Genomic DNA, 27076 nt, shown 5'->3' with positions numbered 1-27076 from the left:
GGCCAAGGCCACACTCTGCAAAAGAAGCAATGTGAGGAGCCGTGTGCCGGGATAGCGTAGCCTTGGCGATCTTGAAAGGGTTCAGGAGAGCCGCGCGCGTATCTGGCTATGGCCAAGCCATCAACACTTGGCTGCACAGGGCTTTGTTTACTCCATTGGCAGCCAGTTAGATGTCGTTATAATCACGTACATACATATTCGGTAATTTCGTTGTCAATTTGGGCCTCCCGCTAGTCTGCTCTCGCAATCTCTGCCGATCGCCGAGGAAAAGAAAGAAAAAAAGCCAGAAGTGACATGGCTGCCGCCCTCCTGGGCCTTGCTCCTTACTTGCGGCACCTTTGGGGAGGAAGCCGGGCTACTACATTCTCCCCAACGCAGCAGCCAACAGGCGAGGCAGAGTCGATTCCAGAAGTTAGGTCCATCAAGTAAACCGGTATGAGAGCCCTCTGATGACACCTGGGTTGCAGTCCGCGATTGGCCAACCGGCTTTGGTTCCGAATCATCTCCTACAACTCATGTTGCGCCAGGCTGTATGGCCCGTCAAAGGAACAATATCTATTAAGAAAAAAGAAAAAGGAGAAGATATTTGAAAGCTAGTACGATTTCCGAGTCATTCCCCAGTCTCCAGGGTTTTCTTAGTTCAACGACGGCCTCTCGTCCCCCTCCCTCTCACTTCTTTTTCGGCCGCTCTTCCTTTTTCTCTGACGTGGTTCTAATTCCCGTAGCGAGGCTTCTAGGGGCCCCACGCAGCCCCATTTCGATAGTCGTCATTCTAGCGTTAGGTCTGATATTAAAAGAAGGAGCTATGATATAGTACGGAGGTACATCCTACTACCAGCCCCCTCCCCTTCGCAATGTACTGTATTTCTTTAGGGCAGTGCTTCTGCAGCCAAGTCTAAGTGCCGGGTCTGGCAGTTTGTTTTTGTGTAGTAAAGGAGATTCGAACTAGCAATGCCAGCTGAAAGAAATGTGTTCCCGCAATCCTTCGCTCCTCCCCCTTGCTTGTAAACTAAAGAGTTGCACATTTATCCTTTCTACAGTTGTAGGTGGATGACGTGTAGTGCCTAGGCAAGTACTGGCCTAGATAGCAGGAGGGTCTATGCTTCCTTCCGGCCAAGGGGCCCGTCATCCTTTAGCCGGATCCGGGGTCGGTCGCGATAGTTGAACGATTCATGATAGTCACCCTCATTGGAACTTGGCGCTATCTGTTGGGGCTCATCAAGGACACGACGCTCCGAGAGAGACATTTCCAGACGAGAAGAAAGAAAGAAAGGAATAGACGGAGGGCAGGAATGGAAGTAGAGAGTTGGGCGGCTTCTATTTTCACCGCTTTGCCGTCTAGTATGTGACAATAGCAGCCAAAGGTCGCCAGCGGCTGTGCCGCTATGTACCATGTGTTTTGAATTGTAAAATGACATGAAAATAGCCTTCCTCTGCTCCAGGCAGGTCCGATCGCCATTTTCCCCCGTCAGTCTGCCTATCTGCCTCCAAGGCTCCCCTTTAGATCGAGTTCATACACTACCATTGGTGCTGGTATGGCCCAGCCTACCTCGACACACCAGGTCGTCCCGAAACAGAACTCATAACCAAGGAAATTCGAAAAGGCGTACCTGACCGCCGTAGGTTTTTATCAATCGACGTCTCTAGCGAAGAAAAGGAAGACATTATTGAAAATAAAGAAAGAAAGAACGGAAGAACGGAAGGAAGGAAGAAATGACATGTGCCGGTCGATATGCCGCTCGCTGGCTTGATGGTATCATACAGGATAATATGGGGGTAGGGTTGTTCTTTTCGTGTTGTTCGTTGTTCGTGTTGTCGTGGTTGGAGGCCCAGCTCGGTCAGGAGTTCATCCACTCAATAAACTTTTGGCTATGACGGTGCGTACGTGGTGTTCCAGGCCACAATTATTCTGGTTGTTGACAAGAGGTGAAACTTGGCCTCCTCAAGTCGTTCGAGGACGCGAGCGTCTCCAGCGCTGCACTGCTCGCACACTCGGGTCTTCGGCCGTCCAGCGGCCCAAGGATATGTCGGAGACTTGCAGTTCACTGTAGATCATCTCGTCTGTTATTTGAGCCAGCTCCTAGAAGGGAGGTCATCAGGATGAGTTAGTGGTTTTGTTTCTGTAGTATCTCTTGACAAGATCCACACCGATACTAGTCGAGGGAAGGGAGGCTTGGCAGGACTAATACGGGGGACAATGACGGAGAGGGGGGAGGGGGTATCGCACATTTCGCAACTGCTCATCGCAGGCTCGTAGTTGCCGCCGGTTCGACGAGCTTGGCCGGCCTCCCTGAAGAACTTGCCCCCGGTTCTGGATCCATCCTTGTGCTGCTGCTTGACGAAGATAGATCTTCTGGGCTTCGTGGCGGCGGGCGTAGGCATCGAGTAAAACTCTAACGTGGGTTCTCGCAGTCAGTCATGGTCCGAAGTACAAGGCATAAGCCCCTTTTGTGATGTTGAATTGGACGCACTGTTTCAGTTCTGCCTTCCGCTGCTCTTCCTCGCCGCCAGAAGTCTGCGGCACCGAGGTATCCGCAGCGCAGTTGAGGATGTGCTGGCCGTCTAGTGCACACTGCCGAAGCGCAGCATACCCGTCGAGGTGGTAGTCTTCCGTTTCCACGGGGTCTGTCGGCGCTGCTGCGATGTAGTATTGCAGGGTTCTGAAGTCGGAAAGCACTTCGGCAACACGCGCTGTCCGGTACTCGTTGACTGTGGCCACGGTCGTTAGGAAGATGCCCATACCCGGTGGCGCTTGTCCAGCCCCAAATTGGGCAACGGCGGCGGGAGTCCTGGTACGTAGCACTTACATCCGTCCATTTTGGGTTTCGCTGTCGTGGTTCTGTGGAAAGAAGGGGATGGTGCTTCCGGATCAGTCGAGCCAACTGCCGGCAATGCCAATGAGGGTTTAAGGGGGGAGGTCGCGCAGTTATTAGGGGATGTTGTTGTCCGTCCAGCTGTCAAAGTAGACCAAGCAACAGTGCAATGGGGTTTCTGGTGTTGAGCGAATGGGGCAACGAGCTGCGAGGCTGCATACAATGATCAGGGGAGCATTTGGCGATATCAAAGAAGCTGGTCTATCCCAACCGCTGAAGAAGCGGCGGCGCCACGGGTCTTTTGTATAGACGATTCTACTGTCCATGATCAGGGAGATTTACGGTAGAGACGTTTTCTGGGTGGGCTTGGACTAGCCGATCATGTAGTTCACGACACGCGAGAAGTAGTTCCCGTGGGATGCCCCATAGGGTTGAGGCAATGGGACTGGGTAGGGTACACATTTCTTAGTCGTCAGCTCCCGTGTCCCATCGCGTGCAGGAGAGGGACCGACCAATGGATCGGCCGTCTGGCAGGTCCGTAGGGATGATCCAGGTTGCATCATCTCAGCGCTGGCCAGCCTGAAGAGGTCAGATATGATTCCCGATTCGAGCAATACGTGCCTTCGCTCCCTGTGCATACCCATATATCCATACCGGATCTCTGGGTAGCCTGGGTAGCCTGGGTAGCGCCGCATGCAGGCACAAGTATAAGTGCCCACCTGCCCTGCCTCACGACAGCTGCAGTGCTGCTGCAGGGACACGAAACATGCTGGATAATGTCTTGGGTATGCATGGCGTACCCGCTTATGGGGGCCAGCAGCAGTGTGTAGTCGAGTCACCTCTTGCGCGGGAGGGACTCCGAGAGTGTAGGGCCGAGCCGGAAGGATACAGCATAGGCGGTTAGAGGCTCTCGCTCTCTCGTGTGTTGTGGCAGTGGGGGAAAAAGTGCATGCATGTGTGAGTATTAATTAACTGAAGTGAGTTTAGGGTAGCCGTAGCTGGGGGTAGCCCAGATGGCAGGCCAGGGCCATACCGGACTGTCGGTAGAGCGGTGGACCGAGTATGTAAGAAGAAGCCATGTACTGCCGGTGTCCAACTGATTGATCCAATACACCCGCCCAGCAGTCATGTTAAAGCGGTCGTTCACGATAGGCAGGTATACTATCAACGGAAGCGACTAATAGAATGGAGAGGGAAGTACCTACTTAGTAGGTAGTACTTACCTATACCTATACTTTACCTACCTCTCCAGAGGAATCCATCAGATTAGATCCAGCACTTGCCTTCATGTTTGTTTTAGCACCCGTCTCCAACAACAGCAACAGCGAAGGAAAGAGAGACCAAAAAAAAATGCTGACATGGTTCCTTCCCTAAGGCGATCATTCAGCTGCGCCCAAAAACGTGCCATTCGTCGGTCTGAAGCGAAGTCGGCTTGCGATTGGGCCAGCAGCCAACCCCGCCTATGCACGAGTTATCTCCTACCCGTCTGCCCCCGAAGTAGTCCCATTCGCGGGTTGTCCAGCTGAAAGGGAGCCCATCCAAATTGCTGCGCCATCCTAAGCCAACGGCGTGTGTGTGAACCAAGACGAAACAGGCTTGTCACTCGGCACTTGCACACGTTTTTCTTTTCTCCCCCCTTTCCCTTCTTCATTCGGAGGGATAAGCTGTTTCACCCGGTAACCTGCGTTTTCGGACATAGAAGCTATCGCCGCAAGTAACAGGAGGTAACCAACACACAGCCTCCATGCAGGTTTTAGCAGTAACTCACTACTAACGCCTGTGTACACCTACCGAAGCACCCCCCAAGACTTCGACACGACTATTAATAGATTTCCTCCACTTGCCACGAAATCAAATAGGAGTGAGTATGCAATAAAAATAAAAGTAAAATAGCTAAAAAAAATATTTTATCAATATTTTATACTTGATTTGTTGAAAGCACTTTCCGAATTGGCATGCATTGAATGGCCAATCCTAGTGCAGCATTCGGTCGTATCAAAAACAAAAGTTAAGATGAACTGTCTGCAGTTTGGGTGTTCTGCTGTACCCCAACGACCCATGGCTACGGGTCAGAGCTAGAGCTGAGCAATTGAGGCACCCAATGCCCGATATTCATTCGTGTAGGTAGAATTTTGACGGCTACTTTTACCGACACCAATTAGAGAGGGATGTACTTAATCTGGGTCAGATTCGGTTCAGGCGGCTCCATCTACCTAGTTGCCACCCCCATGCTGCATCAAGCGCGTAGACGACGCTGGACAGGGATTCACAGCCAACGTCGCCATCTGCATCGTGCATCCACGGACCTATATTGAGACATGCCATGTGTGTCGGAGTGGGCATGCTTAGAAATGCTTGGTCTAACTGGATGCTGTCTAACTCCCTTGACGTCACTCCCTTAGTCGATTCGTTGCACGCCCTTCTCGGTGCCTCTAGCAACTGCAACAAAGTTCCTAATCATCCATCTCGGGTACCGGACCAGAGCTGCAAAAGTCCAGAGGTTGCCAAAGACTGTGTATCATGCCCTCAGCAGCTGCCATCGAGGACCGCTGTGAGAAATTAACCCGATACTTCAGCTCCAAACCCCGATGCATATCAGCATGATCATCGTGTGCGCTAACTCAACATTGCCACATTTCAGTTGCTCATCAGAAAATTGAATCCCATATTGCACAACTACTGGGATATCGTGGATTACTAGTGACACAGGGGAGAGGCAAGGGGGAGCCCACCGCCATGACCCCGAGGCTCTCTCCCGATGCTGCTGCTGCTAAGAAGAGTCAGCCAAATCGGCGTTGTTCCTGACCTGAGTCGGCCGCACCGACCTGCACCGGGTCTTACGCCATCAGCACCTCTTCCGCCTAATCCTTCTCGGCGATGGCCTGTAATCTGTCATCAATCTCATCCTCCGTGAGTGTCCTGAATCCGGGGTTGGTGCCCTCCTTGCCGTCGCCTCGTGGCCCTCCAACAATACCGATCTCAATCTCACCCTTCTTGAAGTCCATGCTGAGGACCGTGCTGAGGGTGGTGATGGCCATCTCCACAACATCCTCCCAGTTGCCCTCGGCACAATCCTTGTTCTTGAGCTTCTTCTCGAGGTGGTTGAGTGCTTCCTGCTGCTTCGGTCCTGCCGCCGTGCCCTTGTAGCCAACGTAATATCCTGCTGGGTCGCACTTGAACAGTTGCGGTCCGAATTCAGAGTCGAGGGAAATCAATGTCGTCGCCACACCGTAGGGTCTCATGTAGGCCTGCAAATGGGCATTAGCCTAAGTCCCAATGAGGACGTACGGTGGAGTAAGAAAGTTCAGCTGCCAATTACTTACTCTTTGGGTGTAGACCTGGCTGATATTGGCCAGTCTCTTGGACAAGACGTCGCAGGGCATCTCGTATCCGTACTTGTAACGGAATTCAGCAGCCTCACCCTGGGCACGCTGAGCAAACGCACGAGCATCCGCAATAGAGCCCGTCATAACACAGCCAACAGACGGAGAGATCTGGAAGATGTGCGATACCGAGGATGGATCAATGAGCTTGTCCTGCGGAGTGACACTTGTATTAGCAACCGGTCCTATCCCGACGTAGCTGAAGGTCGGAGATGGCCTGGATCTAGCCAACTTACGGGGACCTTCTTCTGGGACAAGACGACAGCGCAATCTTTACCCCGAATGCCTATCGACATGATGTTTGCCGCCGTAATTGCTTTGAAGGCATACTCTGCGCGAAAGTGGGAGGTCAGCAAGACGTGCCAACCATGCAAACCGGCACCACTGAATTCGATCGTGGTTCAGGCGGGATCGATCGAGTTTATTGGCTGATGTCATGGAACATACCAACTTGGTACAATCGACCCTGCTCGGAGAAGATGGTGATGTGTCGGTCGAAACCTGCGCTGCCTAGATAGCAAGACGGTTGTTAGCATTGTAATAGGCTGGTGCGATTGTGGGATGGGGCAGCTGAGGTGGCATCTTACCCGACATGGTGATGGATCGTAGGAGAGCGGATGCTGAATCAGTTGGGCAGAGTGTTCAGTATTGAAGAGCGATTCTCCAAGACGAAGAAAGGGGATGCTCTGAGTGCTGTCGTAGATTCGTGGTGGGTGCTTGATGGTCGATCGACGTCAAGGGAAGGTGGTGGTGGCTTGGAGTGACGATAGCTACTTCAGCCTTGCTTCGCCTGACTGGGGTTGAGCTCCAGTGGACGCGTGCTGGAGCTTGCCTAACAGAGGTACCTACTCTATGTACCGCCTCCTCCTCCTCCCAGGATCCCAGCTCGGGCCCGTGCTTCCCCTTTGAACATTAGGTAAGCATTGGCCCGGCCACGCCCAGGCCACGGAGGTCGGAGGAAAGTGCCCTCCGCCATCCGGGTCTGCGAGTGGGCTCCCCGTACTATTACCTAAGGTCAGGAACTGGGCTGGCAAACTGCCCCACCAAAAAGTTTTGGAGGTTGGATGGATAAGGCATTGATTAGAGCGCGATTTCACGATAAGAACTCGAAATATAGATGGGACCTCAATAGCCTTGAAAATTCATTGGTAAATGCTGGACTTGAGATCAGTTCACACGATCCTGCACTAGCCGTCACGCCTTTACCACAAGCGCAAATTCGTCTAGATTATGCGATCCTGCTCAATCTTACTGCACCATCCGTTGTAAGCGTCCAAGTGAGGCTGTCTCAGTTCGTCTCCCTGATTCGGCATTGATTTGGGCAAGTTCGGTCTCCACGTCTCCGAGCAACATCACCTACTGGAGCCAGCAAAGCCGTCCATCGATTCGCACGTCGCCGCCATTGGAACGGAGCAGTGGACACTGCATATTTGCCGGTCCTTTGCATTGCGCTGCGCATTTATTATCCTCTGCCCGTCATTGCTGGATTTAGTTTGTCCAATCTCCCATCATGTCGTCCTCGGTGCCTGCCTGGAAGCGATTGGGCCTCACTCTCAAACCTGCGTCATCTGAAAGCCACGGCGACTCAAACACCCCCTCCGCCGCCCTGCCTGCAAACGGCGCCAAAAGAAAGCCTTCAGCTGCCCTTGCGTCGGATCATTCCAACAAAAATTGCGGACGGACACTTCGACTGCTTCAGCAGCGCCGGCGCACATTCCCAAGAGGCCCAAGACCGTCTCTTTCGCTTCCGAGGCCCAGACTTCCTCGGGCACACCTACAGCGACGAAATCCAAGCCGGCAAACACCAAGCAGAAGAAGGCTACTGCCCCCAAGCCCCTCAAGCCCCAGGCCAAAAAACAGTCAAACGTCAATCTCCAGCCTTCGGTGGACTATCTAAGGCAGTGGCACACAGCCCGTGACCAGTGGAAGTTCAACAAGAATCATCAGACCAAGCTCCTCGAGAACGTGTTTGCCGACGGGGCGACTATTCCGGCCGTTGACATCAATCTATTCTATGAGTACATCCGAGACTTGAAAGGCCACGTCAGGACCCGCCTGCGGGAATCTGCGCAGGAGCTCAAGAGCGAGGATATAGAACAAGGGGCCCAGGTGTTTGCCAATTCTTCGAAAGAGGCGGCGCAGAGGAAGCAGAAGGAGTACGAGGAGGTTATCGCGGGCTTCATGCGAGAGGGGCGAGCACCAGAGAAGCGGCGGTTCGAAGAGGTGGAATATGTGCTTCGAACCGCGGATATGGAGATGCAACGGAGGGTGGTGAAACGGATGCGTGCTGAGATGGTAATCGAGGAGCTATCTGATGGCGAAGAAAGCACCGCGACCACCGCGACCACCGCGACAACGAATACAAGCACTGCCACAGAGACAGGAGCCGCAGCTGCAGAGGACAGTGATGGCGACAAGCGCATGAAGCTCAATAATAGCTCCCAACAAAAAGTACCCAAGCGAACGAGAAAGACGCGCACTGCTGTGGTGGAGGATAGCAGCTCGTCGGATTCGGATTCGGACTCGGACTCGGATGCACATTCGAGCAGCAGCGATGAAAGCTCTTCGGATGACGAGGAGGGCGCGACTACCACTGCAGAACGGGATGAGGCCGAAACTTCCAGTAGCTCCTCTTCTTCTTCCTCGGAAGATGGCTCGGACACGGAGGAAGAAGACTCGGATGCGGAATGATGATGATGGAGAATGGCCAGTTGGTTTGCGTCACAGCCGACTCACAGGTGCGGTTCTTGTGACGATACATGTACTCGAACATCAGATTCGAATAAATTTGAAGGTTACGGTCGGTGGTCGGCACTTTATATCACCAACTATGGTTCTTAATCTAGTGCCATATCTATAGAACGATACCCATCCGCACGGAAGGACGGCGGATCAATGCCCGTCGCCCAATGTCTTCTAGGTGGGAGCGTATCATATAGGATGAGAGTCGATATGTTCGTTGTTAGTCGAATGAGGTTCTCATGCTCAGATAACTATCCGTCTGACCCACCTTTCACCCGATAGACTTGAGTCCGTCTGGGCATACATGTAGCATGAAGTGCTGCAGAGTGTGTCAATCTGGCGGCTAGCCACCGACCGTTGCCTACTGTATGCGGCTGTCCACATCCTGGACTGAACCCCGTATGTTTGACGTCGTCGCATAGAGTCACTAATATAGTATCGCGCAAAGAGTTTGAATGAGAGAGGAGAACGTAGATCGTCTCGATATTCGTTTTGGCCTCGTTATAGAAGCTACCATCATATGAATGGTTCATGACCGGAACGCCTAAAAGCTCAACCAATCATGCCTCGAGCCCACAAGGGCGGAAGGCTCTCCAAAGGTGTATTCCAAGGTGGTCGCCGCCACCAAACCATGCAATCAATGCAATTAATGCAGTTAATCAACCCAAATTAATTCCGCCAGCTAAGAAGCTGAGATGCCTCTAGAAAGCCGATTACGTCACCGCCATCCTTGTCCACCACGGCCAACACGGAGTACTTGTCGCACTGCTCTTCGGCGGACGATACCATGTCCCTGATCCACTCCGCCGCCTGGGAGATGCGCGTGTCGGCCAACACGGTGATGCAGTCTCCCCTGTGAATTCCGAGGCCCGGCAGCTCGCTCAGCGGCAAGGCGAACTCGGTCGCCTCGAGCCGCCGGATTCGCCCCGGCGAGATAATCAGGTCGCTTGCGATCACCCAGCCAGTGGGCGAGTCGTACGCAACCTTCAGGACGTCGGCGCCTCGTATGTCTGCCGGCGTGCCGGATGCGCAGCATTGAGGGATGTCCCGTATTGAAACAGTGATGTCGCTGATTTTCCGGGGCTTTTTGATGGAGGCACCGATTGCGCCGCCGGGATGATTCCTCAGGAACACACTCGAGACGCTTGCATTGATCTCTTGTGCCGAAACAATGGCCAGCGCATCGCCGACCGCCAGCGCCACGGTGGTAGAGGTGGTGGGCGCAGACACTCCGAAAGACGCCGTTTCCGATTCATGAATAGGCGCTGAGACGAGAATCATTGATGGTCGCTGTCTAATCAGCTCGCATGTGTCAGGTCTGGTGTGCGAAGTGAGAACAATCGTGGGAAGCGCCGCGTCGATGTGAGGAAGAAGCCCGAGTAGCTCTGGCGTCTTTCCTGAGAACGTGATGAAGAGTACGGTGTCAAGCTTTCCGATTTTACCCAAGTCGCCGTGAAGTGCTTCGGTAGGATGCAAATACGATGCATGTACCCCCAAGCTATTGAACGTAGCCACCAGTTTCTTTCCGATGTGTCCAGATTTCCCAACGCCAATGATGACCAATTTACCGCGATCGCCCCCATGGCGCGTGATTGTTTCTACGGCAGCACCAAAACTGGCGCCTATCAGGTCATCTTCCTCGTACAATGTTGTTAGAGCGCGCAGTGCGGTTGCCTCAGTATTGAGGACGTGTATAGCGCCCGAGAGCCTCTCGTGACGCTGCGACGACTCGGCACTCTGCTCTTTAGTGGGCTCAACGTCTTCGAGGCAAAGCTCTTGTATAGGCGAGCCCGGTACAGTGGTATTCGGGGTAGGCGGAGACGGGGGCGAGGGTGGTGGCACTAGTGGGCGCTGCGCTGCCCCTAGCAGGAACACCGCGCTTGTCTGGACGGGATGATGCTCGACCATGGTGTGTCGACTGTACCTGGTTCGGCTGACAAAATACGCAGAAACTCTGCTCCAGCTTGTACAGCTTGGGTCTTCCGTCTTTGTTCTGAATCGTCGATGTTGGTGCACACAAGCACCTTGTATGGATCCGCGGCAGCTCGCGAAGCTTTAACCCCACATCATGGCCAGGTGTGTTGTTCGCTGTTGACCATATCTTGGTTACTTGGGTGTGCGTATGCAGGGCTTTGACAGATCTGGCACCAGAGCAGGGTGGGAACGGGGAAGAGGACAGTCGAAGTTGCTAGTTCGATATCCCAGCTCGGTCTTATTATGCGAGATCTTTCCTCAGAACGGGTCGGGGTTGGGGCAGTCTGGGAAAAAGCGTTCGAGGTTGGAATGTCATGGCAGAGATGGGAAAGGACTGTATATGTAAACGGGGATCGGAAAGAAGGTCGACTCCATCAAAGACGTTAGCGACTAGGGTATCGGGGATCTGCAGGGTTGTATACTTACCTAGTCAAAGTCTATAGTATAGCCTCCCGATCTGTGCGAATAAGATTGATTAAGCTTAGACAAGGAAGATGGCCCCATAATCCTGGTGATGATTCATGACCAGCCTTGACAGAGGCCTACCCGGCTTACTGGTCGTCTCTGGAATGCGGGAGGCGTACTGGGCGTGGGATGGAAAACGCCATCCAACGTGTAGCGACGCGCTCGCAGAGGGTCTGTCCCCTTGACGTTTGCTAGTTGGGATCTTGCGTGATCCTGACCTTTCCCAAACGGTGGGTTCGCATCAGGGCATCCTTGGTTGCCCGTTGCCGGGGTGCACATCGAACAGACATGCAGAGATTTAGCAGGCCGCCCGCAAGTACCTGCCTGGCTGTATTCTTATCATTATTATCAAGTAGGTATGCAGATGGGCCGAATGCGACGCGTCCTGTGGGATACCCAGCACAGCTTGGGGCTCCAGGATTGGCTCTTCAAGAGCCCCAGGGCCATCCATGGGTGTAGCCAAGGGCCAAGGGGCCAAGGTGCCTGCTCGTTGTGCTGTATCCAGGCCAGGTTCCGGGTACTATTATTACCTGGTATATCTTTTCCCAACTGAAGCGTCGTCGGTGCTAGCCGGGAGGAGCTTGCAGTTAGTGGCCGAGGCAGTTGGGTTCGTTTCGAGAGGCATTCCAATCAGAACTGGTGAGTCATGGGCGTGGGAATCCGCTTTATCAGCCATGTGGGGGGTGGAAGGGGCTGGTTACTTCTCAAGGCTCAAGGCCTAAGGCTCAAAGGCTCACTCAGGGCTCAGGGCTCAAGGCTCGAGATCCGTCAACGCGGACTGCGATGCGCCCGAACACTTATGATTAGAAGATCTTGTTATGTGATTGCCGTGTGCAAGTATCGGCAATCCAGTAGTCTGCTACTTCTCGGCCTGTTTATCTTTGTAATCCATGCTGCATACTTTCCTTTCGGTGGTCTCTGTAGAGCTTCCATGTCTGGGGCTTTTGTGTCTTCGCCAAGGGAATACCATTGGAGGGGTCCTTATCAGTCATGTATGCTGACAACATGGTCTTCGTAGGCTACCTATCATAAGTAAATGCATCTTTATGTACCTACATACCATGTACATTGCATGCAGGTAGGTATGTTGGGGTGATAGGCTGTTGGACGACTATTTGAAGCCATTGATGGATGGAGGAGACGCCCTTGAAAGGTGTGACTGCTAATGTTTGGCTGATTGGCCCATCGCAGGGCAGAATCCAAGACATAGGTCGGCAGCTGCAGTCGAATTTGATGTCAACAAAAGCTATGATGGAAACAGCCCCGGCTTCTCCAGACTTATTTGATTGAACTAATTGACTAACTACTGGCACCCCGCAATCCTGTATTAATCTACATTATGTATAAGTACATATCAATATATGATTCACTTGACGGCTGCACTGCACTCCTCCGAGGGGTAAAAGAGAAAAGGATATTATTAGAGGTAGGAACTTGCAACGGGATACCGGCACCGGTCGGGTCTGATTCTGGAGGGAGTGCTGTGTTACCCATTTCCGGCCACCTCCTCGACAGCCATTGGTGTCACTTTCCCGTTCACCGAACGGGTTGCCTCCGACGCGGATTGGAGCAGACACCTCGCTGTGAAACACCATAGATACATGGGAAATGTAGGTACGATGGCCCGGATGATTCGACTGATACGGGGGATGAGGGGTGTCGCATTCGAGCAGCATGCTTAGGTAGTAGAGTGAATGTTGGAACTTCATGGCAGCACGTATGGAGGGACGATAAGCAGACAGACCGCCAGATGCCGGATGATGGCCTTATCAGGCCATGGAGAGCGATGAATATCATCTGCAGTAATGGTCTGCAGTGTTGTAGCGCTACTGCATGCTGCATCGGCCACCTGATCGTCGATGGGCTCAAAATCCGCGTCGACGTGTAAGTACAATCCTTATTACACGCAGGCACGGGTCCTCCAGCAGGTCGGTCCAGGTAATATTACCTGAGGTACCTACTCGGCTGCACGCAGTATCACTACATACATGCTTAATGTATGTACGTAGATAGGCGAAAGTTGAAACGTGTTTCCCTTTCTGAATCAGCAAGTGTACAAAACCACGCATTTTGCTAGGTGGTAGCCGTGTCGTATCATCATTCTGTCCGCCCGTCTGTCTGTCTGGGCACTTTAGCTAAGGTAGGTACTTAACATAAACTGGAACTGGGGGTGATCGGATTACCTGCGCCGTCCATCATACCTCACCTCACACATTGATCGGTTACACGACCATCTACATACCTAGCTTTTTGTTTTTTTCTTCTTCCTTTCCGACCACACACTACACCACCACACCTCGCCTGGTTCACTTGTTCTTCAGAACTACACCACCTTTGATATGATATGAGAAAACCCCGCCGAATACGCTGGAACTCGAGAACGATTAATTTGCAAGCGGAATTGGGATTCGAAGCTGCCCACAGCCAAAAATGACTCGATTGGTAGTTTATAACGTGGCGCTGGGTGTCTTCGTTGCCGGTACGTCATTGCCAATTCCCACGATGTAGCGCGCGGCTTTTCCATGAAGCTTCAAGCTGCCCTCCGCCCCCGCCCCCCAACCCTCCCCGAGTGCGCCTGTCGCTGCATTAGGATACTTGAGGTCTATGCTTTTACGCATTGAGTTATTCTATATTGTGCAATGGCCTGGCTGCTTTCGCCAAGCTCTTCTGACGCATGAGCTATCATCGCCGCCCGTAGCCTTATCGCTTCCTGCAATACTACTTCGCCTGCCTGCCGCCTGCCGACATCGCTAACATGTGCCCTCCCCACAGCCACCATCTTGACCATCACGTCCATCATGACCTCGAATTGGGTCGAATACTCTGTCACGGCCGAGAACACGAACGCGACCTTCATCCATCACGTGGGCTTGCACCAGTCGTGTTCGCTCTCGGCTACCGCCGACAAGGCCACATGCCGCCCTTACCCCGACGAGGACGACTGCCGCGATGACCAGTTCTTTTGCACCATGTGGAGGAGCAGTGGCTTCTTAATGTCCTTCGCCACCGTTGTAGAGCTGGCGACCGCCATCTCGTTCCTCGTCGTAATGCTGGGCGGGAAATATAAGCGCGAAGAGGGCTGGTTCGTGATTGCCGGCCTGTTGATAGCCGACGCTGTGATCGAGTTCGCCGGCATGGGCATTGTGGTAAGCAGAGACCCCGCAGACTTTCTTTGTCTGGCTACTTGGTTATTGCCCGATTCTTCGGGATATGGCTAGGTCTTGCTGGGCTGTTAGGTATGGCGGCTAACCGAGCATTTGCAGGCATATCTGTTTAATTCAGACACACAGTTTGACGTCCCTGGCTGGAGCTTGGGCTATTCCTGGATTCTGTGCACCGTCAGTGCCAGCGTATCGGTGCTCCTGGCCATCGCTTTCTCGTTGACAGCAGTCTTCCTCCCACCGGAAGACGACTACGAGTACGTCGTCGATGGCGCCAGCGTGGATTTCTAACCGCTGCGAACAAAGAAACGTGAGTGTCGACACCAATACGGAGCGATTTCCCCGGCTCCTTGGGTTCTATTCTGCAGGAAACACGGTCTGCATCCGTTTATAGTGCAAAGGGCGTTTTGGGGGAGTTGGGATTTACCGCATGGATTGGCATTTTCGCAACTGCGTTGCTTTTTTTCTTTCTCTACTGCCATACATGTTTGTGTGCTGTTTAGGTGTTCATCATTGCTGGTATTCATCACCATCATCTATCTATAGAGAGTGGTAATCACCTGAAACCCGACTTAGGTATGCCATACCTGAGTGGTTCTGTATATCGGTTTAGTATCCAGCATACGCAGGTATTGCACAGCCTAGGAATAGACTCGAACCGAGATTCGTACAACATGTTCACATCAATCTTAAGACTGTAAGGCAGCGCATCTTGAAACGAGCGTGTATGTATGAACCCGGGGACAGCCGTCTTATTTACAAGGAGGCGGGTGTTTGGATGTAATACAATGAGCGTAACCCAGAAGGCACCTATTCCCACCCTCTGACTGTCCTGAGTTGAGTATGTGCAATGCTTCCTCCGGCACCTTCTGAATCATCTACACTAGCCTTTGTCATGGCTTGAGTTTGCCCTTTTTGAACAGCAGCCACTCCTCCTTCGTCAAGGAAATAAAAGAGAAGAAAACAGACAGGTGCGGATGCCGCTGTCTCTACCCTTAGAACTGGGGACTGGCGTTCTTGAGCAGCATCTCGAAGTAGGCCTGGTTCCAGGTGCCGGCCTCGGGGGCGGGCTTGTAGGCGTCGTCCTTGCCGCAGAAGGAGTCGTAGCGGGTGGCGCCCGAGTCCGAAGTGCCGTCGGACTCGCCGCCGGGCTTGCCCCAGACGAAGGCGTCCGTGTTGGAGTCGCCCGTGTCGGCCGTGGGCCGCTTGCCGAACCCGGCGCCGTCGACGTTGCACCAGTCGCCCCACTCCTTGCGCAGGCCCGTCACGGCGTTCCGGCCCGTGTCCATGATGGCGTAGCTCGGGTGCCCCGCCGACTTGAGCGCGGCGCCGAACTTTGCACGTACGTCTTCTCGTTCTGGCAGCTGTTGTACTTGGCGTCCGAGGCCTTGGAGAACTCGCCGGGGCTCAGGTCCCTGCAAGGCAAGGGGTGGTTAGTATAGGCAAATTCCCCGGATGACATGGTGTGGTGGTAGTGGCAGCGATGATGGCTTGGGGGAAGGAGGACAGAAGAGGAAGGGTTGGAGACAAGGCGGGAAGGAGGCAGACAGAGAGAGCGGCCACGGTTCCCAAGGGAGACCGCTGCTACTTACCAGGCGTTCCAGCCAGCGATGTTGGTGGCGAAACCACGAACCTGTTTAGGACTGCCGGCGTTCTTGTAGACCTTGGCGAGCTCCTCGGCGCCGGGATCCAGGTTGGCGTCCCAGCCGAGCCAGCCGCCGTGGCCGGCGTCGATGTACATGACGACGTTGGGCAGGTTGAGGTTCTTGAGCGCGTACGCCACGCCCTCCTCGTAAGCCGACTTGCTCTCTTGGCAGGTGGACAGGTCGGCATTGGTGACCAGGTTGGGCAGGGAGTCGGGCTCGATCAAGAGAGCGAAGGCCGTGTTGGGGTTCTTCTTCAGAATGGCCACGATGGCTGCGGCAGAGAGAAGAGCGCGTCAGTTTTGGGTTGGCTCCTGGCGTCTAGTTGTTGTATGCGTGGGGAAGGAGAGACAGGGACACAGTGGAAGAAGCGATATGTGACTTACGATCGATGTATTCGGACTTGTACCTGGAAATCTCGTTGTAAGCCAGCTCACCGTTGGAGGCCTTGGCGGCACAGTCACGGCCGGGCAGGTCGTAGATGACAAGACCGAGAATGTCTTCGCAAGGAGTGTCAGCAATGGCAGGCTCCACCTTGGCGATGTTCTCGATGGTGTCACTGGTGAGGGTATTTATGTTAGTGCGCACACTCTCCGAGCACGATCACGCCTTCCCATCCTGGTTTCTAGCTTACATCCACAAGAAGCTACCGACGTCGGCAACCTTTGCGGCCTGGGCCTTCAGAGACGAGTCGCTGATGGCCTCGACCGCCTTCTCGACCTCGGAGCGGTAGAACGTGTTGGCATGGAGCTTGTAGTTCTTCCAGACGTTGGTGCTGGCATCGAGATTGACGGCGGAGCTACAGGCAGCGGCAGCGGCACGACGATTCGGTGCTGCGAGAGAACCAGCGGCGAAGACCGCAACAGTAGTAGTGACCTTCATCTTGGTACCAAGCTTGAAGTTTTTGGAAACGATGTGGCTGTAGAGGCACTCGGGGGTTGTCGTCCTGGTGGCCACCATTGGCTCCTTTTTATACACGGGACTCCAGGCAAGACAATGAGGGGCCACGCAGTTGTCACCCCGCCAGCAAAGGCATTGCGGAAGCATACCATTCTGGCAATCAGGAAAACAGGCCCGTTAGAGGCGAAGTACTGCCGGGCATCGAGTCTCCGAGATGGGGTCTTTCCAGTCTAGATCCGCCGCGGCAGACAGAGTAATCTGTTCAGGAGAACATTCCACTAACGAAGCAAATGCATAGGCAACCCGAGAATGATCAAGGCCCAGAAAGCAGGTGTTTGCCATCGCTGACCCATCATCTACCTTCTCTGAATTACCACCATATCGTGTGGGGAGGTCACCCCCGTTGCTACTTGGAGATACCCCTGTCCGGCATCTGCAGCCACATCGCAACCCAAGATCCGGTATAACTGGTCTAACCCTCGAGCTAGCACCATATCATGCTATATGAAGAGGGGAACACTAGGTTTCCCCTCGTGCTGTTGTAGTGTCACACTTCGAGGTATGGTATTTTCCTGCGACAGGATGAGGGTATCTCCATCGCAAGATAATAGCAGTTGATCATTGCAACGTAAAGCGCCGCCAAGTAGCAGTGTACTCATCACAAGCTTTGTCAAGCTTTTCCAAGCTTTGACAGATGTATCAAGCATAGTGTGACGTGCCGAAGAGGGCATGTACCATGATTATCAGTACCGCGTATGGCGCATCTTTACTTCATCCAGGAGACTTGACAGCGCCACCATTGTGGAGAGACCAGCAGCTACTGCAGATAAATCTCCGCAGGAACAAGGGAATATGCCATTAGACGAGGGACGATGGTTGGGTATTGCTCGCCCCCGTTGCAACGCTAATAGAGTGAACAGGGTGACGATAGTTGGGCTCCTCATTTAGCCGCAATGGTACGGCTGGTCACTGGCGAATCAGCATACTCGGCTAAACCTCTCATTTGAGGGATCATGGCGTATGACCAGACAAACGACGTTTTTTGTATGCCCTCAACGTCTGCGAGGGTTATTATGCCGCGGCATACGGTCCAAATACTCTCAAGCCTGGGCTCAATATCTTGTTGCTAGCCTCGGAACATGGCTCCGAGCATCCCTCCAGCACCCTTTGTGGAATTGGCGAAGCTCCAAAACCACTACGACATGTATCGAACAATGTACAAAAGTTTAGCATAGCCGTGTTCTGATGGTCCTTGGCGCCCAGCGTGTCTAGACTCAAAGGCCATATGTGACACATGAGATAAGGGGCTAGACCACAGACTTTCGCCCAGCTGCGGTGAGAAGAGAGAGCTGCAATACGAATCGTCCCCTTAGTGAGCAGTTGCCTGATCAAAGCAGACAGTTCCTATCATGGCTGTCATGATCGCAAGACTGACACGAATATGGAAGCACTCACGGAGGCTCCGGGAGAGGGGAGGGTCAGACGACGAGTCGAGTATTGTGATTTATGGTGATTTATTGCAATTTAGTCAAGAGTTGTCTAGTGTGGCGCCTGTGGTCAGCCTTTGTGGCAAGTGTACTTCTGTACTTCTGGTTGTTGCTTGAATTAGCGACATCTGCCAAGTGGAATGCCAGCCGTATCAAAGCATTGTTCATCGCGAAAGGTTTGGAGGGGCACAACTGCAGTGGCGTAGGAGTTGTCCATGTCACCCTTTATCAGTTCCAGGTCGCCAGATCCTTCGACAGTTGCGATCCGAAAGTTGGTTGTCCTCCAATCTGCGGGTCCAAACAGCTGGTTACAGAATGGTATTGCATTCCCTATAAAGGTTATTTGTTCTTCGAGTCTAGGTCGTCTCATCATACATGCGAAGACTTCCATGCCGACCAAGTAGATATCACACCTTCGCGGACCCCCTTTTGTGCCATCTCACCAATGCATTATCTGCCTGAATAGAACTTCTTATTGTATCTATCGCTCCCTTACATAAAGGGGGGCAGCGAGAACGGGTAGCCTCCGTTCTTGATGCGGAAGATGGAGAGCAAGAAGCTGTAGAGGAGGAATAGGATGGCGCTCCAAAGAAGAACCCAGACTTGTTGCTTCTTGGCATCAGCCACTCTTGGGACTTTCATGATTAAGGCGATCGCAGAGAAGGACAAAAGGCCATCTATAAATGTTGGTTAGCTGTGACACACACGCTATTTTTGGGGCAAACATACAGATAAAAGCGATAATCTGAGTCTCCATACCCAGCTGGTTCTGGAACCCGGAGGAGAAGTAACTTATGCCTCCACGGCCATCCCCAGCCACATATGGGACCTTGCGAATCTGGTTGAACATGTGACCACTAGTGAACATGAGGATACCAATCAAGCTGATGGCGGCCCAAGCATTTCGGTTCTGGACGACAGGGAGGATGTAAGGCCCGGCTTTGGCAAGTGCGCCAGCAATACCGAGGGTCGAGACGACACCAACAGCCCAGGCGACGTAGTTGACGGGACGCTTCACGGGAGGGTGAGGACGGTCCGGCAGGTGGCGGGAAAGCCAGGCATGGACTTGGTCAGCCAAGAGAGGTCTGCGGCAGAATCAGTTAATATATATATGACACAAGCCAACGGTGAACGGGGCCATCTTACCCGTTGGTGAAGTCGAATCGAATAGGACCTTCAACGCCAGGAACAGCGTGAGGGCCAATGGTGGGGGAAGAACAGCAGCACTGGTGCGGTTTGGAGGCTCAACTAGAATCACCGTATTAGTGCCAAGACGCACAATCAAGGATTCGAAAAGACTACGCACCGAAATGAATGTGTCGCGACCATCGGAAAAGTCCAGGGTGGAAAAGATGATGCGGGATTCGGCATTCCTGTCGCCCTTGAGCCAACTCTTAGCGAGTAAATCCCACTCCGGTTGGAACTCGCGGCAGAGCTGGCAACCAAATCGAGCGTCCATGGCAGTGAGAAGGACAGTGACGGAATAGTCGCGGGGCGAGGCAGTGAGCTTCTTGTACGACGAATCGGCCAGCTTCACCGGCGTGGTCGAGATTGCCTTTGTGTGGAAGTCATTGAAGGTGTCGGCGGGCGACGATGGCTTCTTGGCGGCGAGGGTGCCAAATGGCAGAGCCAGAGAGATGAACAACGGCAGCCAGCGCATGGTGAACGACTTTGCGTGCAAATGAGTGTGCTTCTTAAGTCGGGCCTGCTGTAGGAATGGGGCGGTTGTGCTTTGCAGTGCACTGTTTGTTCGCCGCCCTGGTGTTGGTGTTTGGAGGGAATCGGATCGAGATGGACAACCTGTTGTTACAACTCGGCGACATGAAGCTCCAAAGTGGCCAGTTCCCAATTGGCAAGCTTAACAGACAGACAGACAGCTCCTTCCCCTAGCTCAATTCCCCATTGGTGATTACTAACTTAGTACCTGGCTTAGGTACCCGCTGGCTTTAGGCTGGTCAGTAGGTACGGTGGTGACAGGGGTCCTGCGGGGATTACGTAGCTGTAGCTGGACGGACAAACGTGGTGGCCGGGTCTAGTCCATTTCAGGCACTCTGTTTACTACCTGCCTCCACCTTGCAACCAAAAGAGTGTCCACCCAACACGCTCTCTAACCCTCGTGACTGCACCCTATTCCAGCTTGATCTATCAAAAGGACGGGCCACAGACCATCATAGCCCAACTGCATTGTCTATCCAGAACGTTGTCGTCGAATGCTTATTAGTAGCCGAACTGCCCTGTTGCATACCCAAGAGAATCAAGCACGCCCAAGGTCCTATCACCCCTATCATAACAACAACGCGCCTGCCGATGGGCAGAGCACCGAGAGCAGCCGCCATGGGCCGCGAAAAGAAGGTGAACGTGGAACCAGACATGGTGAGACAGAAACAGAACCACGTTACATTGCGTGAAGAAACTAATCCAAACCCCTTTCATATCAGCAACTCGAAATACTGCACGAGCTGGAGATGCGACACCAAAGCAACGCCAGTCATTCCGATCTCTTGATCAAGGATGAAGATGTCCGCCGCCTAAAACTACGCATACTCATGCTTCGTGACGAGAACAACTCGTTGCGCGACCAGATTGCCCAAAACAGTGATGCTGGCGCCAAACTGGCGGCCAAATGCGATGATCTTAGTGCCCAGCTGAAGGCAAAAATGGAAGTGGTGCGCTTGCAGGAAAAGCAGCTACGAAAGCAGGAGCGCGAGTTCCAACAGTTGCAGGTGGGTTTTCTTCAGCCTAGCCATGTTGCTTGAGCTGGTCCATGGTGCTAACATTTTATCAAGGCCGAGTTGGAGACAATGAACAATCTCACCCAGGACTCGACCAACGTGTTAGCCGAAAAGCTAGCACTTACCCGAGAGCTCGCGGTCTTGAAACCAGAGCTCGACCACCTCAGATCGCAACTAGCCCATCAACAAGAGACGTTGGCCGAAAAGCTAGCCTTGGAACGACAAGTCAACACCCTCGAAGTCGAGCTTGCCAATGAGAAGAAAGCAACCAAACGAGCCATGCAGAAGCGAGAGAGCAATGACCGCGTCGAGGATGACCTGCGGAAGAAGCTTCGCGAGGCTGAGAAGTCATTGGCTACGGAAAAGGCACAGCGTGAACGACTAGAAGACCAACTTGCGCAAGAAAAGCACACCCACAACCTGGCAATTCAGGATCAGGATAGCACACGAGAAGTTGAATCCGACCTTCGCAAAAAACTGCAAGATGCCCAGAGAGAAGCGCGGGAAGCAAAGGAGGACAAGGAGAGGCTAGAGGAAGAACTCGAAGCTGAGAAACGCCGGTCGAAGAAGGCGCACTCAAAGGCAAGCGACAACACGGTTGAGGCAGATCTTCGCGCGCAGCTTGAAGACTTCGAGAAGAAGCTGGCTGTCGAGCAGAAGCAGAAGGAGAAACTCCGCCATCAGTCACAGGAATCGTTGACCGAGGCTGAGGCACGGAACGATGCGCTTGAAAAGAAGCTTGAGAAGATGAGGACAAAGACACGAGACATACAGGAACAGCTGAAGCAGTGCCAATCGGACCTTCGCAAAGCGCAGAAGGCCAAGCCAACCTTGTCCGAGGAGATCGCTGCGAAGACTACCGGGCGCCACGCATTTAAGAAACGCAAGGGCCACGACATCGGCAGCGATGAGATCAGTCAAATCAGCATAGCAACGCCGAACGCCGACGAGAAACCTCGGAAAGGGCCCAAGAAGAGATTTGTACCGGAGCCCAGTCTGGTGGGCGAAAAGTCAACCTTCTCCATTACTCCCTTCCTTAATCGAGGCAAGACTGGTATGGACAGCACAGGTGGTCTAGATGACGACGATGAGCTGGGCGACACGTCCATTATACCTCAGCAGTTTGCCAACAACCCTGGTGCCAGAACGGCCTCGGTCTTAGTCCCTGACGAAGACGAGGATGCTCACTCGTTACCTGAACCGGCCGAGGCAGCCCCTGCTGAAGCAGAGGAGCCCCAGCCCGCAGTAAAGTCTCGCGGGCGGCCCAAGAAGGCCCTTGCGGATGCACCTTCGGCAAGGAAGAATTCGCAACCACGAGCGAAGACTGCTCTGAAGAAGGGGTCCAAGGTCGCGAAGCTCGCCCAGGTAGCCGAGGAAAGCGAGGCCCCTGGTGGCCAAGAAGACGTCGTGGACACCGCTGCTGAACAGACGCAACCTGGCAAGGTCAACTTTACCATGCCTGAGGACGCAGGCGCCTCGTCTACCAAGGTCTCAAAGGGCGAGGAGCCTAAGGAGGAGCCAAAAAAGAAGAAGCGCAAAGTACTAGGGTCAACGAAAACGCTGTTTGATGAGGAGGAGGGGGAGGAAGGGGAGGAGGTGCCTGCCAAAGCCCCCAAAGCGCAACTCAAGGGGGTCCTCAAGGGGAAGAGGCAGCCGCCCGGTGTACGCAATGCGTTTGCTGGCAAATCATTTTCGCCTCTGAAAAGAGAACGAAGAGGCGTTGGGGCAAGCTTCCTGGCATAGGTCGATTTATTGGAGATTGTCTCGAGATTGTTCACTTTCGGAATCAGGTACAGGGACAAGGTACGGAACATGGGTGGGAGCATGCATTATAAGGCGTTTAGGGGGTATACGAGTTCTCAGGGCTCACTGCATTGGGTGTGGAACATGTGTAGGCGTTTTACTGCATTTACTGTGTTGTTCTGTGGGATATGAACGCTACAAATTCTCTGCAACTGCGCTGCATGGCTATTGAGTGTGAGAATGTAACACGTCTGGTGACTCGCAGCTTGACATATTATGCAACCTTTGGGAGTGCTTTTGTTTTTATAAATGATTCCCATGTCGTCGGAGACGGTCGAAGCCTCTTATTTCCTAAACTGCTTAACCTCAAGTACCTACCCGACTGTATTTGGCCCTGTGGCCCCAGCTTGTTGAGCCGCTTCGCATAGAAAACCGGCGACCCGCAATTTCACGCGTACCCATGGGAATTGACATCAATTTGATATCCAACATAATATCTACGGTACCTATATTCTTGGCCTCGCATCACTCATACGCCTTTATCATGAGAGAAGGCATATAACCTGCCATCTCAAGATAATTCTCATAAATGTCGTCGGCGTTGAGGGTAGCAGCACCCCGTAATGGAAGGCTCTTCGGCCGCTTAGCTGCTTCTGCAGCCACTGTACCGACAGCCTCTCCACAAGCTGCTCTGCGACGGTCAGTTTCGCAGCCCCTTGTCGCGGGCTGCAGCGCACGCTGGTCGTCCTCCAATTCACGATGGAAGATGCGCCAGGGTGCCGATTTCTATGCCCAAAAGGCGAAGGTGCAAGGCCTGAAGAGTAGGGCTGCCTTCAAGCTGTTAGAGGTTGGTGGCAGCAGAAATTTTCTTTCATCCCAGCCCATGGGAGCGGCTGGCATCTACTATTCGATGCTGACTAGAAGGGGGGATAGATGGACACCAAATTCAGGCTTTTCAGGAGCGGCCAGACAGTGGTGGACCTGGTAAGTAAATACAACAAAGTTGACATGTACGCAACGCTGAAGCGGGTTCACAGGGTTATGCGCCGGGCAGTTGGTCGCAGGTAAGCCTTTCGTCAGTTGGGTCGAGCCTGTAAGAGAAGAAGAAGAAAAGTATCTTAACAGCTTTGGCAGATTGCTCTGGATCGCACCAAGCCAAATGGGCGCATCGTTGGGATCGACTTGATCCCGGCTCAACCGCCCAAGGGGGTGTCCACCATCCAGGGCAACTTCTTATCACCGGCCGTGCAAGATCTGGTCAAGGACTATCTTGTCGAGTTTGCCGGCAACAAGTACCCTGCCCGCCCAGCTGCAGTGGCGGCCGACAGGTCCGAGGTTGATCCCGAGGACGTGGCTGCCCTTATCCGGGACAAGCCAAGCTATATCGACTCGGAGCGGGCAGAGACGGCCTGGCCAATACATTACGATCCTTATGAAGAGCAAGAGAAGTTACATGATGAAGGGAGACTGGTAGATGTGAGGAAATTTTCTTCTTCTTCTTCCTCTGCAAAGCCTTGCTGGTCTACAGTAACAAACACTAACCCACAACGCAGATAGTCTTGAGCGACATGTCAGAACCCTGGCCTCAAATGACCGGCTTTGGCAGCAGAACATTGAGTAACCCGTATGGTGATAATAGGATGATGAACACGAGCGGGATGGCCTTCCGGGACCACGCCGGAAGCATGGTAAGCAAAGCAGCGTCTCTTCTCGCTGCCACCCAATCGCCATGTCGACCTGAATGACTGAAAAGGACTGCTGCTGATTGCTTTTACTATAGGATCTCTGCCTGGCAGCTCTCCAGTTCGCAAGCGAGACGTTGCGCTCGGGCGGCCATTTTGTGTGCAAGTTCTATGCGGGCGCCGAGGACAAGCAGCTCGAAGAGAAGCTCAAGAAGATGTTTGCAAAAGTACACCGCGAGAAACCTGATTCTTCCCGGAGTGTGAGTAGTTTTCCCCGTTGCCGAGGCCCCTGTGGCGAGTACAATCGACCACTAGATACTGATCTACTCGCAGGAATCAAGGGAAGCGTATTTTGTGGCATTGCGGCGACATGGAGATGTAACACTAGCTGATGTAGAATAAACCTGCTGTACAGTATGGGTGTAATAATATAACACATATGCAAGGTCATGCCGAGCCCGCTGGGTTTCCCTGCGCGCACTTGCTTGCCCCTGGCAATACCTATGATAGTCATGTAAGCCGATGCCCCCCGTGAACAGCAGCAGCGCCGGCCACTCAGCAGTCTGCGAACGCCTTAGCCGACATACCTACTTGAGGAATGGGATTGGCAACAGCAGGGAATCATATGGTAACCGCAAGATCGGACGTGGTTTCTTACATGCCCACGACCAATAGTCTATGGGTTATTCAAAGTTTGCCAACTCCACTTATGGACCTACCGAGACTTTGAAGCATCAATCAGTTGGTAGCTGAATGTCGGGATCGCCACATACAATGGCGTCCGAATGAGAGGACCTGGGGTTGCAGTTATCAGTCCACAAGCCATCATCTGAATAAAAGCGTGATATTCAGCTGAAGAGGCCTACTGAAGATGGCGACCCTATCACGAAGCTGCCCCAATTGCGCAGTGTCGGGAGTTTTGAGAGGTCGGAAAAACCTAGCGTCATTCCCTCCGACGGTCCACAGGGCGTAGTTGCCTCTTGATGCAGCCTATCACGACATCGCTCAATAAAAAAGCCGTAAAACCCAACTTCACCACCCGGCGGACATTGAGTATCGCCAACGTGACTCGAAAAGCATCACTCAAGCTCGATCCTAAGTAACCAGTTCCTATTGTTCATCAGTTGCGCAAGTATACGCAGCTCTGTATCGGTTTTGAACCTGCATTGCACAACTTCTCAAAGGTAAGCAAGCCGTCATGGAAACACCACTTTTACCTTGTTTGCCTGCCGTCTTCTTTGCATCTGGCACTGTCTCTGCGCTATAGTGCTTGGATTCTCTCGGATGGCAGAGAGCAGCCGTGTCCTTTCGCCAACCTCCTCTCTGGACCATCTCTCACGCGTGGTGGATACAGAAACTTGGCCTGGACCACATACTTGCCCATTCTCATATTCGACCTTTCAAGAGACTCATCATCCATCCTTGGCACCCGCTCCATCTGTTGCTTGCCATGTCTCTCTGCAAAGTTTGCCAAGACCCCCTCCTCCTCGAGGTAGAGGATGACGAGAACGAGGGCCAGACTCAGCAAGTGCCTGACGACCTGCAGCTGGGCTGCGGCTGTCACTTTCATTGGTCGTGTCTGATGGACCAAGCATCCGATCTTGCCATGTCGCTCAAGTGCCCGGCCTGTCAAGCTCAGGTCGCCACCAACCCGGCCGGACCCTCGGTCACGAACCCTTTCTTGCACGCATCCTCGGGGGTGACCATCCCGACCAAGTACACCAACGAGGGCGGTGTGCAAGACAACTTCGACGTATTGCCTTCTGTCACCGAGGAAGCATACCTCGCAGCCAACCCCGAGGCTCGCCCGGCTCGCGCGTTTCATGTCATGTGCGGCGAGGGTGATGTCGGCGGCATCGTCGAACTCATCCAGGACTTGGAGCAGGACAAAACTTCGATGAGCGTGGGCAAGCTCCTCCGATACCAAGATCCACTGGCTGCCAACAAAACCGGCCTCCATTTAGCCGTCGAGAAGGGCCAGGAAGAGGTCCTCTGGCTCCTTCTGTGGCTGGCTTCTCCGCTGGCAACCGAGCTGTTCCCCGAAGCTGCGCTAGCAGCGGCACAATCAATGGGTTTGCAGCGATTGAGCACATCATCGGCTGATGATATTCGTGCTTTCCAAGACAGTCAAGGACGAACGGCCGAGGCGGTGGCCGCTAGCCTGGGAGGCACCATGTCGGAAGTAGTAGAGGCCAGAGCACTTCACCCGGGAACGTGAGTGAGACGTGCACGTTGCGTTATCTCGGTCCCGTTGCAGGACCCTAGGCCGACGATGGTGTGGATGGGTGTCTGAATAGTTCCGGTGTGTTTCACATCATCTGAGATGTGTGTTGTGGGTATACCAATCACCA

The 27076-nt window shown here is 53.3% G+C and overlaps 10 protein-coding genes across 10 annotated transcripts; 5 read left to right on the top strand and 5 right to left on the bottom strand.

The window, feature by feature from the left end:
• Nucleotides 1-1942: 1942 nt before the first annotated feature.
• PG997_004241 (uncharacterized protein) lies at nucleotides 1943-2817 on the bottom strand (the record flags this gene model as incomplete). Its single annotated transcript, XM_066808556.1, has 4 exons — nucleotides 1943-2080; nucleotides 2228-2393; nucleotides 2472-2709; nucleotides 2808-2817. The coding sequence occupies 4 exons, from the start codon at nucleotides 2815-2817 to the stop codon at nucleotides 1943-1945; spliced, it is 552 nt and encodes a 183-aa protein (XP_066672174.1).
• A 2857-nt stretch (nucleotides 2818-5674) lies between these two features.
• Nucleotides 5675-6790, bottom strand: PG997_004240 (uncharacterized protein; the record flags this gene model as incomplete). The annotated part of the gene is made up of 5 exons (XM_066808555.1): nucleotides 5675-6061; nucleotides 6137-6349; nucleotides 6433-6527; nucleotides 6644-6706; nucleotides 6784-6790. The coding sequence occupies 5 exons, from the start codon at nucleotides 6788-6790 to the stop codon at nucleotides 5675-5677; spliced, it is 765 nt and encodes a 254-aa protein (XP_066672173.1).
• A 916-nt stretch (nucleotides 6791-7706) lies between these two features.
• On the top strand, nucleotides 7707-8887 carry PG997_004239 (uncharacterized protein; the record flags this gene model as incomplete). Its single annotated transcript, XM_066808554.1, has 2 exons — nucleotides 7707-7846; nucleotides 7921-8887. 2 exons carry the CDS (start codon nucleotides 7707-7709, stop codon nucleotides 8885-8887), a joined length of 1107 nt encoding a protein of 368 aa, XP_066672172.1.
• Nucleotides 8888-9607: 720 nt separating this feature from the next.
• On the bottom strand, nucleotides 9608-10846 carry PG997_004238 (uncharacterized protein; the record flags this gene model as incomplete). The annotated part of the gene is made up of 1 exon (XM_066808553.1): nucleotides 9608-10846. One exon carries the CDS (start codon nucleotides 10844-10846, stop codon nucleotides 9608-9610), a length of 1239 nt encoding a protein of 412 aa, XP_066672171.1.
• A 3329-nt stretch (nucleotides 10847-14175) lies between these two features.
• On the top strand, nucleotides 14176-14829 carry PG997_004237 (uncharacterized protein; the record flags this gene model as incomplete). Its single annotated transcript, XM_066808552.1, has 2 exons — nucleotides 14176-14523; nucleotides 14668-14829. 2 exons carry the CDS (start codon nucleotides 14176-14178, stop codon nucleotides 14827-14829), a joined length of 510 nt encoding a protein of 169 aa, XP_066672170.1.
• A 704-nt stretch (nucleotides 14830-15533) lies between these two features.
• On the bottom strand, nucleotides 15534-17063 carry PG997_004236 (uncharacterized protein; the record flags this gene model as incomplete). Its single annotated transcript, XM_066808551.1, has 4 exons — nucleotides 15534-15953; nucleotides 16172-16455; nucleotides 16568-16740; nucleotides 16816-17063. The coding sequence occupies 4 exons, from the start codon at nucleotides 17061-17063 to the stop codon at nucleotides 15534-15536; spliced, it is 1125 nt and encodes a 374-aa protein (XP_066672169.1).
• Nucleotides 17064-19060: 1997 nt separating this feature from the next.
• PG997_004235 (magnesium transporter protein 1) lies at nucleotides 19061-20228 on the bottom strand (the record flags this gene model as incomplete). Its single annotated transcript, XM_066808550.1, has 3 exons — nucleotides 19061-19245; nucleotides 19298-19653; nucleotides 19702-20228. The coding sequence occupies 3 exons, from the start codon at nucleotides 20226-20228 to the stop codon at nucleotides 19061-19063; spliced, it is 1068 nt and encodes a 355-aa protein (XP_066672168.1).
• Nucleotides 20229-21369: 1141 nt separating this feature from the next.
• PG997_004234 (uncharacterized protein) lies at nucleotides 21370-23043 on the top strand (the record flags this gene model as incomplete). The annotated part of the gene is made up of 1 exon (XM_066808549.1): nucleotides 21370-23043. One exon carries the CDS (start codon nucleotides 21370-21372, stop codon nucleotides 23041-23043), a length of 1674 nt encoding a protein of 557 aa, XP_066672167.1.
• Nucleotides 23044-23632: 589 nt separating this feature from the next.
• Nucleotides 23633-25127, top strand: PG997_004233 (ribosomal RNA large subunit methyltransferase J; the record flags this gene model as incomplete). The annotated part of the gene is made up of 7 exons (XM_066808548.1): nucleotides 23633-23890; nucleotides 23977-24027; nucleotides 24081-24107; nucleotides 24178-24519; nucleotides 24597-24731; nucleotides 24824-24985; nucleotides 25059-25127. 7 exons carry the CDS (start codon nucleotides 23633-23635, stop codon nucleotides 25125-25127), a joined length of 1044 nt encoding a protein of 347 aa, XP_066672166.1.
• A 1048-nt stretch (nucleotides 25128-26175) lies between these two features.
• PG997_004232 (ring finger-like protein) lies at nucleotides 26176-26943 on the top strand (the record flags this gene model as incomplete). Its single annotated transcript, XM_066808547.1, has 1 exon — nucleotides 26176-26943. One exon carries the CDS (start codon nucleotides 26176-26178, stop codon nucleotides 26941-26943), a length of 768 nt encoding a protein of 255 aa, XP_066672165.1.
• Nucleotides 26944-27076: the final 133 nt, after the last annotated feature.

This window comes from Apiospora hydei (genome assembly GCF_038363865.1).
Source record: "Apiospora hydei strain CBS 114990 chromosome Unknown utg000004l_segment0_segment0, whole genome shotgun sequence".
Lineage (NCBI taxonomy): Eukaryota > Fungi > Ascomycota > Sordariomycetes > Amphisphaeriales > Apiosporaceae > Apiospora > Apiospora hydei.
Note: the sequence above shows the minus strand (reverse complement) of the source record. Positions and strands in the feature narration are given on the sequence as shown.